At 35.6% G+C, this 21,322-nt stretch overlaps 1 protein-coding gene across 2 annotated transcripts in view; it reads right to left on the bottom strand.

The window, feature by feature from the left end:
* Positions 1-21,322, bottom strand: part of KDM2A (lysine (K)-specific demethylase 2A) — a 113,533-nt gene that overhangs the window by 44,074 nt on the left and 48,137 nt on the right. The window contains exons 3-5 of one of the 2 annotated variants that reach the window (XM_008572072.1): positions 8,487-8,625; positions 7,665-7,743; positions 7,171-7,217 (exon numbers count right to left, since the gene is read on the bottom strand). In XM_008572072.1, coding sequence (XP_008570294.1) covers positions 7,171-7,217; positions 7,665-7,743; positions 8,487-8,625 — 265 coding nt within the window. Of the gene's footprint in view, positions 1-6,963; positions 7,011-7,170; positions 7,218-7,664; positions 7,744-8,486; positions 8,626-21,322 lie in introns of both variants that reach the window. The other variant, XM_008572073.1, reaches the window with a different exon arrangement.

Genomic DNA, 21,322 nt, shown 5'->3' with positions numbered 1-21,322 from the left:
CCAATTTCTCTATATACTCGCCAACATGTGTTAATTTTGGTTTTTTGAAAGTACTCATCCTAATGAGTGTGAGGTGGTATCCCACTGTAGGTGTGACTTGTTTTTCTCTAATGATTAGTGATGTTGAACATCTTTTCATGTGCTTATTGGCCATCTGTATATCTTCTTTGGAGAAATGTCCACTCAAGTTTTTTTTGAATCAGGTTTTGTTGTTGTTAAGTTTTAGTTCTCTATATACTCTGGATATTAGTCCTTTATTAGATGCGTGATTTGCAAATATTTTCTCCCATGCTGTGAGTTGCCATTTTACTGTTGATAATGTCTTTTGATGCACAAATTTTATTTTTCAAAAAGTCCAATTTAGGGCCGGCCCGGTGGCGCACTGCTACAGTGCGCCGCTTGGGAAGCGCGGCGGCGCTCCCACCGAGGGTTCGGATCCCACATGCAGACCGGCCGCTCACTGGCTGAGCGAGGAGCGGGGGCAACACTGAGGGTTGCGATCCTGTTGCCGGTCCCGGTCCGGTACGGGCGCGACACTGAGGGTTGCGATCCGTTGCCGGTCACGAAAAAAAGACAAAAAGACAAAAAAAAAAAAAAAAAAAAAAAAAAAAAAAAAAAAAAAAAGTCCAATTTATCTATTTTTGCTTTTGTTGCCTGTGAATCTAGCATTATATCCAAGAAATCACTGCCAAATCGAATGTCAGGAAGCCTTTGCCCTATGTTTTCTTCTAAGTATTTGATAGTTTCAGGTCTTATATTTAGGTCTTTGATCCATTTTGAGTTAATTTTTGCATATGATGTTAGGTAGGGGTCCAACTTCATTCTTTTGCACGTGCACATCCAGTTTTTCCAGCACCATTTGTTGAAAAGACTGTCCTTTCCTCATTAAATGGTGTTGGCACCCCTGTCCAAAATCACTTGGCATATATGTGAGGGTTTACTTCTGGGCTATTCTGTTTCATTGGTCTACATATCTATCCTTATGTCAGTACCACATTGTTTTGATTACTGTAACTTTGTAGTCCTGAACTTAGGAAGTATGAGTCCACCAGCTTTGTTCTTTTTCAAGAATGCTTTTTTCAGGGTCCCCTGAGATTCTATGTGAATTTTAGAATGGGTTTTTCTATTTTTTGCAAAAAGTCCTTTGGGATTTTGATAGGGATTGCACTGAATCTATAGATCACTTCGGGTAGTACTGACATCTTTAATGATATTAAGTCTTCCAATCCATGAACATAGGGTGTGTTTCTATTTATTTATGTCTTCTTTAATTTCTTTTAGCAATGGTTTATAATTTTCATCATATAAGTCTTTCACTTCCTTGGCTAAGTTAATTCCTAAGTATTTTATTATTTTTTCATGCTATTGTAAATTGAACTGTAATTTCCTTTTCACTGTTAGTAAATAGAAAAGCAACTGATTTTGTGTGCTGACTTTGCATCCTGCTACTTTGCTGAATTCATTTATTATTTCTACCAGGTTTTTGGTGGAATCTCTATGCTTTTCTATGTATAAGATCATATCATCTGTGAACAGAGATAATTTTACCTCTTCCTTTCCAATTTGGATGTCTTTCACTTCCTTTTCTTGCCTAATAGCTCTTGTTAGAGCTTCTAGTACTATGCTGAAGCAGCAAAAGCAGTCATCCTTACCTTGTTCCTGACCTTAGAGGAAAAACTTTCAGTCTTTCACCACTGAGTATGATGTTTGCTGTGGGTTTTTCATATATGGCTTTTATTTTGTTGAGGTAGTTTCCTTTTATTTCTAATTTATTGAGTGTTTTTATCATGAAAAAGGTTAAATTTTGTGAAATGTTTTTTCTGTATCAATTGAGATGATCATGTCTTGGTGTATGATCCTTTTAATATGCTGCTAAATTTGGTTTGTGAGTATTTTGTTGAAGGTTTTTGCTTCTATGTTCATAAAGAATATTGGTCGTAATTGTCTTTTCTTGCTATTGTCTTTGTCTGGCTTTGGTATCAGGGTAATGGTAGCCTCACAGAATGAATTAAGAAGTGTTAGCTCTTCAATTCTTTGGAAGAATTTGAGAAGGACTGGTGTTAGTTCTTCTTTAAATGTTTGGCAAAATTCAGCAATGAAGCCACCAGGCTCAGGCTTTTTTTGTCAGTAGATTTTTGAATATTGATTCAATCTCCTTAATAGTTATGGGTCTATTCAGATTTTCTATTTCTTTGTGATTTAGTCTTAATAGGTTTTGTGTGTCAAGAAATTTGTCCATCTTGTCTAGGTTATCCAATTTGTAGGTGAACAAATATTCACAGTACTCTCTTATAATCCGTATTTCTACAGAATTGGTAGTGATGTTCTCACATTTCTGATTTTAGTAATTTAATCTTCTCTTTTTTCCTTAGTCCATCTAGCTCAAGTTTTGTCAATTTTGCTCATCTTTTCAAAGAACCAACTTTTGGTTTATTGATTTTCTCTACTGTTTTTCTATTCTCTATTTTATTTATCTATGCTCGAATCCTTATTCCCTTCCTTCTGCTAGCTTTAGGTTTAGTTTGTTCTTTTTTCTCTAGTTCCTTAAGTTGTAAAGTTAGGTTGTTCAATTGAGATTTTTTCTTTTTTCTTCAACTTTTTATTCATTCATTCATTCATTCATTCATTCATTCATTCATTTATTGGGGAGGGGGCGGCTGGCTGGTAGAGGGATCTAAACCCTTGGCCTTGGTGTTACCAACACCATGCTCTACCAGCTAGTCCAGACTTCCTGTTTTTTAATATAAGCATTTATAGCTATAAATTTCCCCCTTAGCAGTGCTTTCACTGCATCCCATAAGTTTTGGTATGCTGTGTTTTTGTATTCATTCATCTAAAAGTATTTTCTAATTTTCCTTGTGATTTTGTCTTTGATTCATTGTGTTGTTTAATTTCCACAATTTTGTAAACTTTCCAGTTCTACTTTTGTTATTAATTTCTAACTTCATCTTACTGTGGTTGAAGAAAATACTGTTTATCTTTTTAAATTTATTGAGACTTACTTTGTGGCCTTGCATATGGTCTATCTTGAAAAATTTCCTATGTACACTTGAGAACAATGTGTATTGTTGGGTACAGTATTTTGTATATGTCTCTTAGATCTAGTTGGTTTATTCTGTTGTTTAGGTACTCTGTTTCCTTACTTATCTTCTGTCTGGTTATTCTATCCAGTGTTGAGAGGGGAGTATGAAGTCTCCATTTGTTATTGTATAGAACTGTCTATTTCCCTTTCATTTCTGTCAGTTTTTGCTTCATATATTTTGATGGTCTGTCATTAGGTGAATAAATGTTTATAATTGTTGTATCTTCTTGCTATATTGAACCTTTTAAAAATATTTTTCTTTGTCTCTTTTAACCATTCGTGATTTAATGTGTATTTTGTCTATTAGTATAGCCACCCGTTTTGGTTACTATTTGCACAGAATATCTTTTAATATCCTTTCATTCTCAATCTATCAGTGTCTTTGGATCTTTCGCATATCTCTTGTAGACATCATACAGTTGAAGCATGAATTTTCATTTATTCTCCCAATACCTGTCATTTGATTATAGGTTTAATCCATTTACATTTAAAGTAATTACTGGTAAGGAGAAACATACTTCTGTTGCTTTGCTATTTGATTTCTATATTCCTTATAGCTTTTTTTGGCCCTCATACCTTGAATTTCTGCCTTCTTTTGTGTTTAGTTAACTTTTATAGTGAAACATAAAACTTGTTTCTCATTTCCTTTTGTATATATTCTATAGCTATTTTCTTTTTACTTATCATGGGGATTACATCTAACATCCTAAAGTTAAGCATACTATTTTGAATTAATACCAATTTGACTCCAATAACAGAAAAACTCTGCTCCTTTACAGCTCCACCCTTACCTCTTTTGGTTGTTGATGTCACAAAATCACATTCTTATATACTGTGTGCCCCTAAACATAAACTAATAATTATTTTAAATACAGTAGTCTCTTAAGTTATGTAGAAAATAAAATGTGGAGCTACACCCAAAGTTTCTTTTGGCATTTGAATACATTGGCCCACTGCCTCCTGACTTTCAAAGTTTCTGATGAGAAATCTGCTCACAATCTTATTAAGAATCCCTTTATGTGATGAATCACTTCTTTCTTGACAGTTTCAAGAGTTTGGCTTTCAAGTTTGATTATAACATGTCTGGGTGAGGGTCTCTTTGAGTTCATCTTACTTGGGGTTTGTTAAGCTTTTTGGATATTTATATTCATGTCTTTCATCAAGTTTGGAAAATTTTCTACCATTATTTCTTCAAATACTCTCTCTGCCCTTTTCTCTCTCCCTCTTCTCTTTCTGGTATTCCCATATGTATAATGTTGGTCTGCTTGACTGATGTCCCTAAGGTTCTTAGTCTGCTTTGTGTTGTTATAACAGACTACCTGAGAGTACATAATTTATAATGAACAAAAATTTACTGGCTCACAGTTCCGGAAGCTGGGAAGCCCAATATCAAAGTGCTGGCATACAGTGAGGGCCTTTTTACTGATCACATGGTGGAAGTAAGAAGGTGAAAGAGAGTAAGAGGGAGCCGAACATGCCCTTTTATAACAGTACCAATACCACCTGTGAGGGTAGAGCCCTCATGGCCTAATCACCCCTTAAGGTCCCACCTCTTAATATTGTTACAATGGCAATTAAATTTCAACATGAGTTATGGAGGGGACAAACATTCAAACCACTGCAGGCTCTGTTCACTTTTCTTCAATCTTTTGTGTCTTTCTGTTCCTCAAACACAATAATTTCAACTGTCCTATCTTCTAGCTCACTGATTCTTTCTTCTCTTTGTTCAAATCTGCCTTTAAATCCCTCTAGAGAATTTTTCATTCCGGTTATTGTACTTTTAAGCTCCAGAATTTTCTTCTTCTTCTTTATTTTTAAAAAGGTTTTCAATCTCTTTATTGATATTCCCATTTTGTCCTTACATTGTTTTCTTAACTTTCTCCACGTCTTTCTTTAGTTCTTTAAGACAGCTGTTTTAAAATCTTTGTCTAGAAGATCTATCGCCATGTGTTTTTCAGGGATGGTTTCTACTGATTTATTTTTTTCCTTTGAATGGGCCATACTGGTGCTTCCTACTCTGGCATCTTCCCAGAATCCTCTCTAGGAGGCTACATTTTTAACAAGTATCACAGATATTTTGATGCAAGTCATTTCTGGACCACAAACTATAAGAATGTCTAACCAAAAGAGAAAAGCTATGGTAGCCTATTACCTTATGGATGTAGGGAATTACTGTCCTGGAGGTCCATTAAGAGAGGAGGTCAAATAATGAACTGGTAAGTAAGTATTCAAGTAGGTTTTCTGAGGCCCCCTGAGAGAGCTCTGCCTTATGAAGAGCAGGAAAGCATTTTAATTACTCAACAGATTTACTGGGCACCTACTATACTGTAGAAACTGTGCTAGGTACTAAGAAATACATGGTGACAGGCAGATGGCTAGAATCTAACATAGAAACAGTGAGGGAATGAAGATACAGGGATTAGAGAACTCTCCTCTACCTAGGCTATGATTTTCACCTCTTAAATAAACAGAAGTTTATCCAGCAGTCTAACAAGGGCCCTCAAGTGTCCAAGAGATAGTACTGCAATACTTAATTTCCAAAGCAAAGGAATGGCACTGGAGCTTCAGTACAGAGCACAAAACATAATACAAGTTGTAGTATTAGAAGTAAAAGAGTAAAATAAATAAATAAATGAAAAATAAAACACACACACCCAAACAAAACTTTTGTTTCATGTTTTGCTGGAAACATTTCAAAAAGCCTTTACTTCACTGTATCGTCATATCTTGTATGGGAGAGTTACCATCCCTGAACTCCTAAGGATTCTGGGGTATCTCAGAGTCACAATGAATACCAACTATCTGTAGAAAACTAAGCTGAACCTTTACTGACCCCAGGAAGTTTTCTTCTTTAATTAGATTGTTCTAATTTGTTTTCTTTTCCTAAAGTTTGAATATAATACAATAAAAATCCGATTAAAGACTCAATTTAACTAGTCACTGATGAAGAGAAATTTTAATGTATCTATTTCTCAGCTTACAAAGTTTCAAGTCTTAGACAAGTTACCAAATGTAGCATTGGTCAGAATTCCCTGGAAATTTCTCTACAGCTTTTAGGAAAAGGAAGAGAATCACAGACATCAATGAAGCTTCATTCTTGGCTCTGAGATACAAGTTTTCAGTTTCCTGGGTAGGTTGCCCTGAAGGGCAGGCCCTTCATAAAGAGAGGGAAGGATACATAAAGAGAGGGAAGAAAATTCTCAGATGTCAATGAAATAGTAGTTTCTAATCAAGCATATATTTCAATATTCCTAAGACTTAAATCTCAGTCAGAGATTTAGGACTCAGTCCTAAGTCTTAAATGTTTGCCTCAAAGACAGAGAGGCCACAATTTCTCTCTGTAGACCTAAAATGCTATAAAAATAAATTCTACTACTTAGAAAAACAAATAAATAAGCATCATACTCCTTACTCCTACCCTGACCTTTGAAAAAAATCTCAATTGTTCTAAAAAGAGATGCATAGAGTGAAAACAAAAAAACCCCTAACTGTTCTGAGTCCAAAGGATGTCTGCATCAATATGTTAAATAATCAGAATTCAGGCATTTCTGATGAAAATGCTTAAAGTTCAACTCTTCGTGTTTTGTAAAGACATACTTCTGTATATATCTGTGAAGCAGTGCCTAATTTACATCATGAGAACGAGTGTCATTACAAATGTCCATTACTAATTTTCTAAATATTCACAAATTTCCAAAGCTTATATGTAAACATTCGAAAAGCAGAATTTTTTTAATCTTAACATTTATATTATGATTTTTCTGTTTTTTTTTTTTTTTTTTTAAGAACTACTTCAAGCACACGGGAAAAAAAAGGAAGGGGAAAACAAAAAACAAAAAAACCCCCCAAAACGACATGGAGGCCAAAAGCTTGATACTTACCCACACACATTTTGACATCATTCACAGTGAAGTCTGGATCTGGCATCCTGGAATTTTTTTAATCTTAAAATTTATATTTTGATTTTTTTTTTTTTTTTTTTTTTTTTTTAAGAACTACTTCAAGCACACGGGAAAAAAAAGGAAGGGGAAAACAAAAAACAAAAAAACCCCCCAAAACGACATGGAGGCCAAAAGCTTGATACTTACCCACACACATTTTGACATCATTCACAGTGAAGTCTGGATCTGGCATCCTGTGAAACAAACACTAGTAAGTATAAATGCAAAGCAAACTTCTCTGGTTAAGTGTTGAATTTTTCTTAAAAGTACTGAGAACTCCCTAATCAGAAATATGAATTTCCACATTTAGGTTTAAAATTATTTTTTAAATATAAATAATTATATATCTACATATATGCATAGGAGAAAAAGAATATACAACAAATGGTAATACTGATTATCTAAGGGTGGTAAGATTTCAGGAGATTTAGATTTGTTTTCTTTTTAGCTCACCCATGTTTCTCATTTACCTGCAACATAAATCATTTGTGAAACAAAAGAAAAACATACACTTTTTAAACTAAGTGGGAAATTATTTTCAATTACCTTCTGCTTTGGGTTATCAATATGGCCACTGTCTATAATCCTGGGTGTAACATGGCCATTTCACAACCATATCCAGCCAGGCCAAGAACACTTACTTTATTCCAAGTCCATCAGAATTCTTGAAAATCAGAGGGTCTCTCAAGCCACCCCGCTGGATATACTCTACATTAAAATCTGTCACCATAGAAAAACAATAGTTAGAAAGACAAGAGGTATAGTTGGGAAAAGATAAAATAACCATAAAAAGGATCCTAAGTAATAGGTTATACATAGTGGTTATTATTTTGTGTATACAATTATGCATTCATTGTGCATGCTTGTTATTTATTAAGAAGCATATCTTAGAGACAGGGAAAGTACACTGAGAAGCTGGGCTTGAGGGGTCTGCTAAGTCTATATTTCCACAGTAAATTCAGAACTTAAATAACGTACTATTAATGAGTCATCTCACAAATCCTAAGTAGAAATTATCATCATCCTGTCTCTTAACATCCAGGAAAATTAATTCTGACCACTGAAATACATACAACATCTTTATCAGTTTATCAAAGATCAAAGCTGCACAGTACACATTGAATCCCACCTGAAGTTTTGGTGGGGTGGGCATATGCATAAAAGGGTTTTCACTGTACTATTTTTAAACACAAACCAAGGGATGGGTAAAGGAGGAGGAAGAGGCCTTTAGGAAAAAACTCTTGCCCTAATAAAAGATTACTTCTAATACAGAAGAGAATGACTCACAGGGTGGGAGGATGAGGAGGAGGGGTGTGTACAAGTGGCATTGTGTAACAAAAGAAAATAGGTAAATAGCATCAACAGGCAATATTTTAGCTGCACAGATGCTAAAGCCACAGTTCTTAGGAGTCTATGACTTCCTACATAAAGGGGCTGCAGGTCTGAACCAAAATGATACCAACCTTTTCCCTCCATAAAAGTAACAAAATTGGCATTATATTTGTTGGTGTGGAGTTTCTCCTCCAAGTCAAAAGTTCTTTTCCCTTCAATTTCATCATCTGAAATGCCATCATCTTCATAGCGTCGTCGCATGGTACCACGCTAGGGAGAGAAGTGGCATAAGGATGAAATCATGCACATTTTCATGCCTATCTATGAGCTGTCACAGTTTTCCCTACATGTGCAAAAGTGCTACTTTCAATCTCAATTGCTATGTCAAACATCAATTTTCCTTGCCTTACAGATCTTCGCTTTCTCTCAACTTAAGATCAGCTGATGTTCTCAGAATGCACAGAATACAACAGTTTTTTGTTGTTGTTTTTTGTTTGTTTCGTTTTGTTTTGTTTTAAAAAGATGACCGGTAAGGGGATCTTAACCCTTGACTTGGTGTTGTCAGCACCACCCTCCCCAAAGAAAGCTAACTGGCCATCCCTATATAGGGATCCAAACCTGTGGCCTTGGTGTTATCAGCACCACACTCTCCCAAATGAGCCACGGGCTGGCCCCAAATACAACAGTTTTTTTTTTTTTTTTCTTGTGTCTTTTTTTTTTTCCGTGTCCGGCAACGGAATCACAACCCTCGGTGTTGCTCCCGCGCCTCGCTCAGCCAGTGAGTGGGAACCCGTCTGTATGTGGGATCCGAACCCTCGGGCGGGAGCGCCGCCACGCTTCCCAAGCGGCGCACTATCCAGTGCGCCACCAGGCCGGCCCCTAAATACAACAGTTTTAATAAGCCACTGGGTACCTGTGAATTTTACCTTTGGTAACTCGAGACAAGAGATATAAATTCACAATAAAACCATGACCAAATACGGTCTACTAAATATTTGTCTATCATTGCTTATCAGAGTGGGGACAAACTATCTTTATAGACATTTCAAGCCAGGATACAAAACATAACTTTTTAAAAGGGGAGAGCTGGATCTAAGGTAAGCTTTGTAAAACAACCCCAACTATAGACTAGAACATTTGAATTAATGGCTCAAAAACTCTTATCTAAAGATAAAGAAAGCTAATTTAAACAACAGCATTTCAAACAGCAGACCATCAATATTTACAATATTTAGCTTTAAAGATATGTCTCTCCAAAGAAGATACACAAATAAGCACGTGAAAAGATGCTCAGTATCATTAGTCATTAGGAAAATGTACATGAAAACCACAATGAGATATCACTTCACACCCACCAGCATGGCTATCATCAAAAAGATGGACAATAACAAGTGCTGGTGACAATGTGGAGAAACTGGAAACCTCATAACATTACTGGTGGAAATGTAAAACGGCGTGGCCACTTCGGCAAACAGTTTGGAAGTTCCTCAAAAAGTTAAAAATAAGCCAGGCTGGTTAGCTCAATTGGTTAGAGCGCAGCCTGCTAACACCTAGGTCATAGGTTTGGATCCCAGAACTGGCCAACCGCCAAAAAAACACACAAACAAAAAGTTAAACACAGAGTTATCATATGACCCAGCAATTATGCTCCGAGGTATATATATCCAAAAGAATTAAAAACTTGTGCCCTTGTTTTCAGAACAAAAACCTGTACACAAATGTTCACAACAGCATTATTCATAATAGCCAAAAGGTGGAAACAACCCAAATGTCAATCAATTGATGAATGAATAAACAAAATGTGGCAAATCTACACAATCGAATATTAATTAGCCACAAAAAGAAATGAAGTACTGATAAGTGCTACAACATAGATAAACTCTGAAAACACTATGCTAAGTAAAAGAAGCCAGACACAGGGCTGAGCCCGTGGCACACTTGGGAGAGTGTGGCGCTGGGAGCGCAGCAGCGCTCCCGCCATGGGTTCGGATCCTATGTAGGGATGACCGGTGCGCTCACAGCGCTCACTGGCTGAGCACGGTGCGGCCAGGCTCAAAAAGGACAAAAAAAAAAAAAAAAACCCAAAAAAAAAACCAAAAATTATATTATTTTTTTTTTATAAAATGTCTGGAAAAAAAAAAAAAAAAACCCAAAAAAAAAACCAAAAATTATATTATTTTTTTTTTATAAAATGTCTGGAAAAAAAAAAAAAAAAACCCAAAAAAAAAACCAAAAATTATATTATTTTTTTTTTATAAAATGTCTGGAAAAAAAAAAAAAAAAACCCAAAAAAAAAACCAAAAATTATATTATTTTTTTTTTATAAAATGTCTGGAAAAAAAAAAAAAAAAACCCAAAAAAAAAACCAAAAATTATATTATTTTTTTTTTATAAAATGTCTGGAAAAAAAAAAAAAAAAAAAAAAAAAAAAAAAAAAAAAAAAAAAAAAAAGAAGCCAGACACAAAAGACCACAAATTATATGATTTCATTTATATGAAATGTCTGGAATAGACAGAAAGTAAATTAGTAGCTGCCGGGGGCTAGAGAAAGGGAGGAATAGGAAGTGACTGCTAATCAAGAGCAATGAAAATGTTCTAGAAAACATTCTGGGCGTGTTTGCACAACTCTGAATATACTAAAAACCACTGACTTGTACACCTTAAACAAGTAAATTTTATGGTACGTGAATTCTATCTCATAAACTTTTATAAAAAATATAGCTTATGCTGCAAATTTATCTTTTAATATATTTTAGTCAGTATTAAAATTTTCTGAAATTTCCTAAATATATACCCGAGAGACATTGGGTGTGGCAGTGGTAGAGGCAAGGGTAAAGTAGCCCTACCCTCATATGTGCTAAGAATAACCAAACCTGGAATTTAAAGCTAGGTACTGATGATCTAGAACTGATTATATAGCACCTGAATTTACATAAATACATAAGAAAATGAGACACTGGAGAAAGGTCTCTTAGTGAGTGGGGGTCTATGAAAAGGCAGAAAAATAAGTCATAAAAATAAAAATTAAAGGAAATAAATTTGACTGTTAGATACCAGAGGAGAGCAAGATTCAACTTATCAGGTTCGGACAAAAACACTGAGGAGATACCTGGTATCTTTTCCATACTTGGTAAAAAGCCTTAGAACACTCTCTTAACCTAGTACTTTGGCTGCCGTAAATGACAGCTCAAAGGTTAAAGGAAAACTCAATTTTAGTATACTTTCACTTCAATAATGCCATCACTGCTCAAAATGTTTTTAGGGATCTTCTTTTGGGGGACAGGGAGTAGGTGTTCACTGACAATTTCTCAAATGAAGGTGGCTTTTTTTCCCTTTTAAAGATATCATCCAGTTCTATCCCTCACTTTATTTCATGTATGTGTCTCTGAAGAGAACTCCAAAAGACAAGTTCCAAGAATGTCATAGAGCAAGGGCAAAACCACTAGACTAAATGTAATTTCCTAAACATCCTGATCATCCTTACATTTCTTTTTTCTTTTTTTTTTTTTTTTTTTTTTTTTTTTTTTTTTTTTTTTTTTTTTTTTTTTTTTTTTTGTCTTTTTTCCGTGTCCGGCAACGGATCGCAACCCTCAGTGTTGCCCCCGTACCGGACCGGGGACCAGCGATGGGATTGCAACCCTCGGTGTTGCTCCCGCGCCTCGCTCAGCCAGTGAGCGGGAACCGGTCTGTATGTGGGATCCGAACCCTCGGGCGGGAGCGCCACCGCGCTTCCCAAGCGGCGCACTATCCAGTGCGCCACCGGGCCGGCCCCATCCTTACATTTCTAACATGGTAGCAAGAAGTTACCCTGACTTTCCTGTCTTTTTATATGCTGTCCTTCTTACTATACTTCAAGAAGAATCCTTCCATTTGTGCTTTCAAATAGAGAGAGTAAAGATATAGGGAAGGCTCCTGCTCCAGCCAACCCACTCTCATTTCTTAAATACAACAGAAAAATGAATATGAATTTTTTTTTTTGGGGGGGGGGCAGTTGGCCAGTACGGGAACCTGAACCCTTGACACTGGTATTATCAACACCCTGCTCTAACTGAGCTATTCAGCCAACTCTGAATTTGAATTCTCGATCTTTTTTTGATTGTTATAACTAGGAAGTTAGCAACAATACAAAAATTACTTGTGTCAGTTTTAATATTGTCAAGGATAAGATTTTTTCCCCTTAACCCCATCTTAATATAAACCCTGGTCAAAGTAAACTTCTATAGCATATCTCACAAGTGCTTTAAAAGCATATTCAATCCTCAGAATAACCCTGGAGATCAATAGGCTCTGCTATGGGGAAACCCAAAGGGTAAGACCACTTTAATACTAAGGAAATCAACTACCAATCTCCTCCAGCCCACTGACATTACCAAATAATTCAAACTGATTTACTAGTGTGCTATGTTTTTATTCTAGGTGCTTGGCCTCTTGTAAATGCCAGCCCTTACTGGACCCAGTGTCACAGTTAAGTAGCAGGCACAAATTGAACACTGAAATCTATTTCAATCATATTTTGTCTCAAAAGCAATACTCATTTTCCAGGGTTAACAGTGAATTGTATTCCTGAATAGCCAATAACTGTTTATCCTACTTAGATAACTGTAGTGGACTGAATTATGTCTCCCCCAAACTCACTGAAGCTTGAACTGTGTCCCCCAAGTTTATATATTAGAATCTGAGCCCCCACTGTGACTGTTAAGAGGGTGGGAAATCCTATTATGGTAATTTAAAGGTGGAGCCTTGAAGAGGTGATTGGATTGTATGACCATACAGTAGTGAATAGATTAAAACTGGTGCTCAGGGGTGTGGTTCTGAGGGCTTTAAAAGAAGAGGAGAGTCTGTCTTTCTCTCTGCTCTCTCTGCTTCCACCATCTTGCAATGTGAGACCCCCTGGATTGCTGTTGCCACCACCAGATAGACTTTGGACTTCCCAGCCTCAAAAACTGTAAGCAATAAATGTCATTTTTCTTTATAAATCACCCAGTTTCAGGTATTCTGTTATAGTAACACGAAACGGACTAATATAATGACCAAATTATATAGCAAACTCATGTTTTTCAGAATCCAAATAATAAGAGGAATTTTTAAACTGCCTTAAAAAATATTTCACCACTCCCCATTAAGTGGCAATTAACTATAATAAATGGTTATAATGGACATATAAATGGAATACTTAGATCAACTCATGTACTGATAAGTAAGTCAAACTGAAGGAATATTAGTTATATCACTCTCCTAGACGATTAGCAGAGGAAAAGATGATGAAGCAACACTAAATGCAAACAGGTATTAATCATTCTATACAATCTTCTGACATTCTCTTTCCTAAAGCTATGGTAAAATAGAATGGTGGAAAGGGTATTTTCTTAAAATGTCTTTATGTAATACATTTAAAAAGAGAGTGGATAAGAGTCAGAAAATCAGAATTTTTCAACAGTCACTGATGCCAGCAACCATCTGCCTCTCTATTTGGGGGAGTGAAATGAGTTGAGGGAGAAACAGTTTTTAGGAAGGTCAGATAAAACCAGACTTGTCCTATAGGAAAATAATTAAGTCATCCAAGGTTAACAGACACTCTATTATGTGGCCCTTAACATGCTTACTGAGCATGGTGTTGTAACACCAAGGTCAAGGGTTCAGATGTCCGTACAGGCCAGCCAAAAAACAAAACAAAACAAATAAACAAACAAAAAATGCTTATTACAACCAAGTAACACTGAAAAGTACTTATGAAATATTTAAAAATCAGAATATGAAGTTACATCTATAATATGGCAACACTGCTTTAAAAAAATGCATTGAAAAGAAACACTAGAAGACAATAGATCCATTTGTTAAATTTTAGTGCTGGATAGTGGGACTTCAGGTTTCCCCACAACATTTTTCTTTCGTAACTCTTTAGTATTTTTAAATTTAGTATTTTAGTATAATAAATGTAATATAATAAAGGACCAAAACCACATGACCATCTCCATAGATGCAGAAAAGGCATTTAACAAAAATTTAGTATCCTTTCATGATAAAAGACATTCAACAAGTTAGCAATAAAAAGGAACTTCCTCCAGCTGATACAGGACACCTACCAAAAACCCACAGCTAACATCATACTTAATGGTGAAAGACTGAAAGCTTTCCCCCTAAGATCAGAAACAAGAAAAGAATGTCTGCTCTCCCCACTTCTATTCAACAATGTACTGAAGTTTCTAGCCAGGGCAATTAGGCAAGAAAAAAAAAAAGTTTGGCAAGGAAGAAGTAAAAGTACCTCTTCTCACAAATGATACAATCTTGTACATAGAAAATTGTAAGGAATCCACACACAAAAACACTATAAGAGCTAATAAAAATTAGTTGTGTTTCTATACATTAGCAATGAAAAATCCAGAAACGAAATTAAGAAAACAATCCAACTTACAATAGCATCAAAAGGAATAAAGGATAGTCATCCCTTGGTATTCATGGAACTGGTTCCAGGACCTCCTGTAGATACTCAAGTCTCAATATAAAATGGCATAGTATTTGCATGACACCTATCCTATATACTTTAAATCACCTCCAGATTACATATAATGCCTGATACAACATGAATGCTATGTAAATAGTTGTTATATTGTATTATTTAGAGAATAATGACAAGAAAAAAAGTCTGTATGTTTAGTACAAATGAAATTTTTTTTCCTCAAATATTTTCTATACACAATTGGTTGAATCCACAGATGCAGAACCCATACATATGGGGGGCTGATTGCACTAAGAAATAAATTTAACAAAAGAAGTACAACATTTATATACTGGAAAACTACAAAACATTGTTGAAAGAAATTAATGAATATCTAAATAAATGGAAAGACATCCTGCGTTCATGAACTGAAACACTTATTAAGATGGCAATCCTAAAATTCATATAGAGATGCAAGGGAACCAGAATAGCCAAAACCATCTCTAAAAAGAATTAAAAAGTTAGAGAACTCACGCTTCCTGATTTCAAAACTGACTATAAAGCTATAATAATCAAGACTGTAGTGCCGACATAAGGAAAGACAGAACAGAACTGAGAATCCAGAAATAAACCCTTACATTTATGGTTAATTAATTTTCAACAAGTGTGCCAAGACAATTCAATGGGAAATATCTTTTCAAGAAATGATGCTGAGACAACTGGATTTCAACATGCAAAAGAATGAAGCTGGACCTCTACCTAACACCACATACAAAAAAATTAACTTAAAAATGAGTCAAAAACTTAGATATAAGAGCTAAAACTGTAAAATTCTCATAAGAAAACATTCTGTAAATATTCATGACCTTGAATTAGGCAATGGTTTCTAAGATATAACACCAAAAGCACAGGTAATAAAAAATAGATTAAGGGAGGGGGGAGTGGGAAGAGGAAGGGAGGTTTTGGAAAAAAATAAATAAATGAAAAATAAAAAATAAAAAGATTTGAGACATCAAAAAAAAATAGGGCCGGCCCGGTGGCGCACTGCTACAGTGCGCCGCTTGGGAGCGTGGTGGTGCTCCCGCCGAGGGTTCGGATCCCACATACAGACCGGTTCCCGCTCACTGGCTGAGCGAGGTGCGGGAGCAACACCGAGGGTTGCGATCCCGTTGCCGGTCCGGTACGGGCGCGACACTGAGGGTTGCAATCCGTTGCCAGACATGAAAAAAGACAAAAAAAAAGGAAAAAAAAAATAGATTAACCCTGGACTTCCTCAAAATTAAAACTTTGTGCTTCAAAAAACACTATCAAGGGCCGGCCCCGTGGTGCACTCAGGAGAGTGCGGCGCTGGGAGCACAGCGATGCTCCCGCTGCGGGTTCGGATCCTATATAGGGATGACTGGTGCGCTCACAGCACCCACTGGCTGAGCGCGGTGCGGCCGGTCTCAAAAAAAAAAAAAAAAGGACAAAAAAACCCCACTATCAAAAAGTGAAGACAATGTGCAGAATACAATTTTCTCCCATTTGCAAATCATATATCTAATGAGGGTCTTGTATCCAGAATATTTAAAGAACTCTTACAACTCAGTAATAAAAAAGACAAAAAAAATTTTTTTTTAACGGGCAAAGGATTTGAATAGATATTACTCAAAGATATATAATGGGTTAATAATTACTCACTAGGTCAATATCATTAATCATTAAGGAAATACAAATCAAAATCACAATGAGATACCATTTCATACCTACTAGTCAGATAATAATAAGTGCTTGTGAGGATTTGGACACAGCAGAACCCTCTTACACTGCTGTTGGGAATGTAAAATAGTGCAGCAGCACCTTTGGAAAACTGTCTGGAAGTTTCTCAAATAGTTTAACATAAAGTTACCATATGACCTAGCAATTCCACTCCTAGTATCAACCCAAGGCAATGAAAACATTTGTGCACACAAAAACTTGTACATAAACGTTCACAGCAACATTATTCATAATAGCCGAAAGGAAGAAACAACCGAAAGATCCATCAACTGATTAATGGATAAATAAAATGCAGCATATCCATACAATGGAATACTGTTTGACAATAACAGAGAATTAATTACTGATAAATGCTACAACTGAAAACATTAAGTGAAAAAAGCCAGGCACAAAATACCACATATTATATGATTCCTTTTATGAAATGTCCAGAATAAGTAAATCCATAGATAAAAAGTAAATGAGTGGTTGCCATGGGCTGGGGGAGGGGAGACAGGTAATAACTGCTAATGTGTACTAGGTTTCTCTAGGGTAACGACAGTATTCTGGAATTAGACAATAGTAAATAATGTTTGCACAATTTTGTGAATATACTAAAACCCACTGAAGTATACACTTTAAAAGGGAGAATTATATGGCATATAAATTCTGTCTCAAGAAAAAAATAAATTGCAATCTGTAAAAGAATAAAATGTAATACAAAGTATATGCTTAAGTAAAGCAATGTATTTTTATAATACGAGAATAAGGATTGAATAGATTAATAACAGCCACACTGTTCAAGAACATTTTTTGAGAAAGCACAACTTTTTCTAAACAATTTCCATAGCTATTTTTATTGATTTTATATTAAAGAGAACATGGGCAAGTGACTAGAAAAAAAACATACTAGTATTTAATTAACTAGCAATAATGTGCCAGGAATGCAAAAGCAGTTTGTTAATTCTGAGAATTTCCACTCTATTACATCTATTGATGTAATTCATCACATTAAAAGATTAAAGGAGAAAAATTACACAATCATCTAGATCTGCGCTGCACAGTATAGTAGCTACTACCACATGTGGCTATTAGATTAAAATTAATTAAGTTAAATACATTTTCAACAAATGGTGCTGGGAAAACTGGATACCTACAGGCAAAACAATGGAGTTGGAGAGAGGGGAGGATGAGAGGGTAGCCAATGGATACAAAACTGTACAGATATAGGAAGAATAAGATGTAGTGTGCTATAGCAATATAGGGAGAATACAGTCAACAACAAATTATTGTATAATTTCAAGTAGCTACTTGAGAGGATACTGAATGCTCCCAACACAAGAGGTAACAAATGTTTGAGGTAACAGATATGCTAAATACCCTGATATGATCACTGCACACTGTATAAATGTACCCAAATATCACATTGTACTCTATAAATATATGCAACTGTCATGGGTCAATTAAGGGGAAAAAATGTCATAGACAGAAGTAGATTAGAGGCTACCAGAAATGGGGGGAAGGCATAATGAGAAGTTATTGCTTAACAGGTAAAGAGTCTATGTTTAGGTCAGTGAAGTTGTTTTGAAAATAGAGAGAGGTAGGAGTTACACGGCATTGTGAATGTAATTAATTCCACACAATTGTATGTTTTTAAATGCTTAAAATGGCAATCCTCATGTTATTTACGTTTTATCACAATAAAAAAAAAATGGGGGAAAAAGTAATACTAAAAAAATGGAGTTAAACCCATACAACATATACCAAAAAAACCCAAAATGGAACAAAGATGTAAGAGCTAAAACTACAACTCTTAAATCTTCACCAAACTGAATTTGGTGAGGATTTCTTGGACATGACACCAAAAGCACAGGCAACAAAAGAAAAAAACAAATTATACTTCACCAAAATTAAAAACTTTTGTGCAGGGCCGGCCCGGTGGCGCACTGCTACAGTGCGCCGCTTGAGAGTGCGGCGGTGCTCCCGCCGAGGGTTCGGATCCCGCATGCAGACCGGTTCCCGCTCACTGGCTGAGCGAGGTGTGGGAGCAACACTGAGGGTTGCGATTCCGTTGCCGGTCCCGGTCCGGTACGGGCGCGACATTGAGGGTTGCGATCCGTTGCCGGACATGAAAAAAAAAACAAAAAAAAAAACAAAAAAACTTTTGTGCAAAGGAATGAAAAGCCAACCCACAGAATGGGAAGAAATATTTGCAAATCATATATCTGATAAGGGATTAATATCCAGAATATATTTTAAAAACTCTTAAAACTCAACAACGAAAAAACCCAATTTGAAAATGGGCAAAGGACTTGAATAGACATTTCTCCAAAGAAGATATACAAGTGGCTGATAAGCACATGAAAGGATGACTGCAATGTGATATCACTTCACATCCATTAGGAAAAGGCTCTTATCAAAAAATAATAACAACTAAGAGTGTTAGTGGGGAAGTGGAAAAACTGGAACCCTCGTGCATTGCTGGTGGGTATGTAAAATGGTGCAGCCTATGTGGAAAACAGTATGGTGTTTCCTCAAAAAATTAAACACAGAATTACTGCATGATCCAGTAATTCCACTTCTAGGTATATACCCAAAAGAATTGAAAGCAGGGACTCAGATACTTTTACACCAATGATCATAACTGCATTATTCACAATAGCCAAAAGGTAGAAACAACCCAAATGTCCATCAATAGATGAATGGATTAACAAATGTGATACATACATACAATGAAATACTATTCCGCCTGAAAAGAATTAAAGTTCTGACACATGGCACAACATGGATGAATCTTACAGACATCATGCTAAGCAAAATAAGCCAGATGCAAAAGGACAAATACTGTATGATTCCACTTATATGAGGCCATTTCATAGAGACATAAAGTAGTATAGAGGTTATCGGGTGCTGGAAGAGGAAGAATGGGGAGTTATTACTTTATAGTTACAGAATTTCTGTTCGGGGTAATGCAAAAGTTTCAGAAACAGATAGTGGTGATGGTTATACAATATTGTGCATGCAGTTAACGACACGAAATAATACACTTAAAAGTAACTAAAATGGCAAATTTTATGTTATGTATATTGTGCTACAATTTAAAAAAAATAATTATAATATACCAAAACCATGCTTTGAGAACTACTGTGCAATTCTGTCATTTTATATTTTACCTCAAATAGTTTTTCTTATGTAAGATAATCACCCTGTGACATAAGACATATGATGGAATATGAAGGAATTATCCTATAAATGAAGAAACAGAAAGGTAAAACTGACCTAAGTTAACCTTTTTAGATAACAGCAGAAAAACAAGAAGGCAAAAGTGTCTAAAGGAAGAACTTACCTAGTGTCAATTCTACAATTACTACTTTGCTGTGCGATTGTAGGTCGTTTAGTACATCATTTAACCTCTCTAGATCCTAATTATCCCTTAGAATTAAATAAGTTAAGGTCTTTTTGTGTTCTAAAATAGTCCTCTACAGTCTGATTCCATCTCAGATCTTCTTAGTCTTGTTTCTATTTATATTAAATCATATTGAAAATTTTGCTACATACCAGTCCCTCAGGTTTGTTTATCTTGTATTCAAAAACTATCTAATTTCAGACCCAGCCCCCTCTCTTCTAACCAGGGACTCTAACAGAGACCTGGTGGTGGGGTTGGCGGGCAGCCCTCCTAGGCACTTCCACATCTTCCTCCTGTATTCCCACAACCCCCCATCCCAACAACCAAAAACATTAAACAAATCTCCATTATCTCAAATCTCAATCAACCAGTACTTCCCAGTTCTTTCTGGAAAGCTTAGGCAATTCCCATTCCCAAAAGGCACAAAGGAGTCAGAGAAGGAAGAAGTTGTATGAAGTATGAAAAAGGGTGTTGCTCTTTTTATTAACGATACCCAGAAGGGCTACTGCTCTGAAGGTGAACTACAATGCTAGGGGCAAAATAATAATAGCAACAGCAGCTAATGTTTGGGTGCTTACCATGTGCCAGGTACTGGAATAAGCACTATGCATATATTAACATATTTAAATCCAACGTCCCTATAAGATACTATTATCCTCTTTCTTTTTCAAACAAGGAAAATGAAGGATAGAAGTAATTTGCCAGAGATATAAAGATCTATGAGACCTGCGCCCTATTACCAATGATCTTCACTATGGTAGGTGATCTAAGACAAGCTAAACAAACAAAAGCTCAGTATAATGTGAGAAATAGAAATATTTACCGGAAAATTTAGAGGAGAGAGGAATTCCCTCTGTCTGGAATATTCATGGAAGACTTCATGAAGTTAATGTCATCGAGACTAGGCCTTACAAAATAAAAATTTAATGCATGTTTAAATCATAAAAAAAGACATTTGTTGGAAAAAACTTTTAACAGTACAGAGGATTACAAGATTATTATCTCTCCTATGATTTACCCATGGTATGTATAATTCCCATCAAGAGAAGTAACACCATTAATTTTATTATATTAAGTTTGATGTATTCTTTTTTTTGTTTTTAACATAAAAGGAATCATATTATTTATATTGTTCTTCAATTTTCTTTGGGCATTTGATAAGAGAAAAAGAAATACCACATGTTCTCACTTATTTGTGGGAGCTAAAAATAAATAAATTCACTCACTCACACACATACACACACACACACAAAACCGGGGGGGGGGGGGGAATAAAAAAACCACTATTTTTTTTTTAATTTTTTACAACAAAAAAAAGAATACATCAAACTTAATATAATAAAATTAATGGTGTTACTTCTCTTGATGGGAATTATACATACCATGGG

This window comes from Galeopterus variegatus, unplaced genomic scaffold (assembly GCF_000696425.1).
Source record: "Galeopterus variegatus unplaced genomic scaffold, G_variegatus-3.0.2 Scaffold752, whole genome shotgun sequence".
In the NCBI taxonomy this organism is placed as follows: Eukaryota; Metazoa; Chordata; class Mammalia; order Dermoptera; family Cynocephalidae; genus Galeopterus; species Galeopterus variegatus.
The sequence above is the reverse complement of the archived record's forward strand: the minus strand, read 5'-3'. Positions and strand labels throughout refer to the sequence as shown.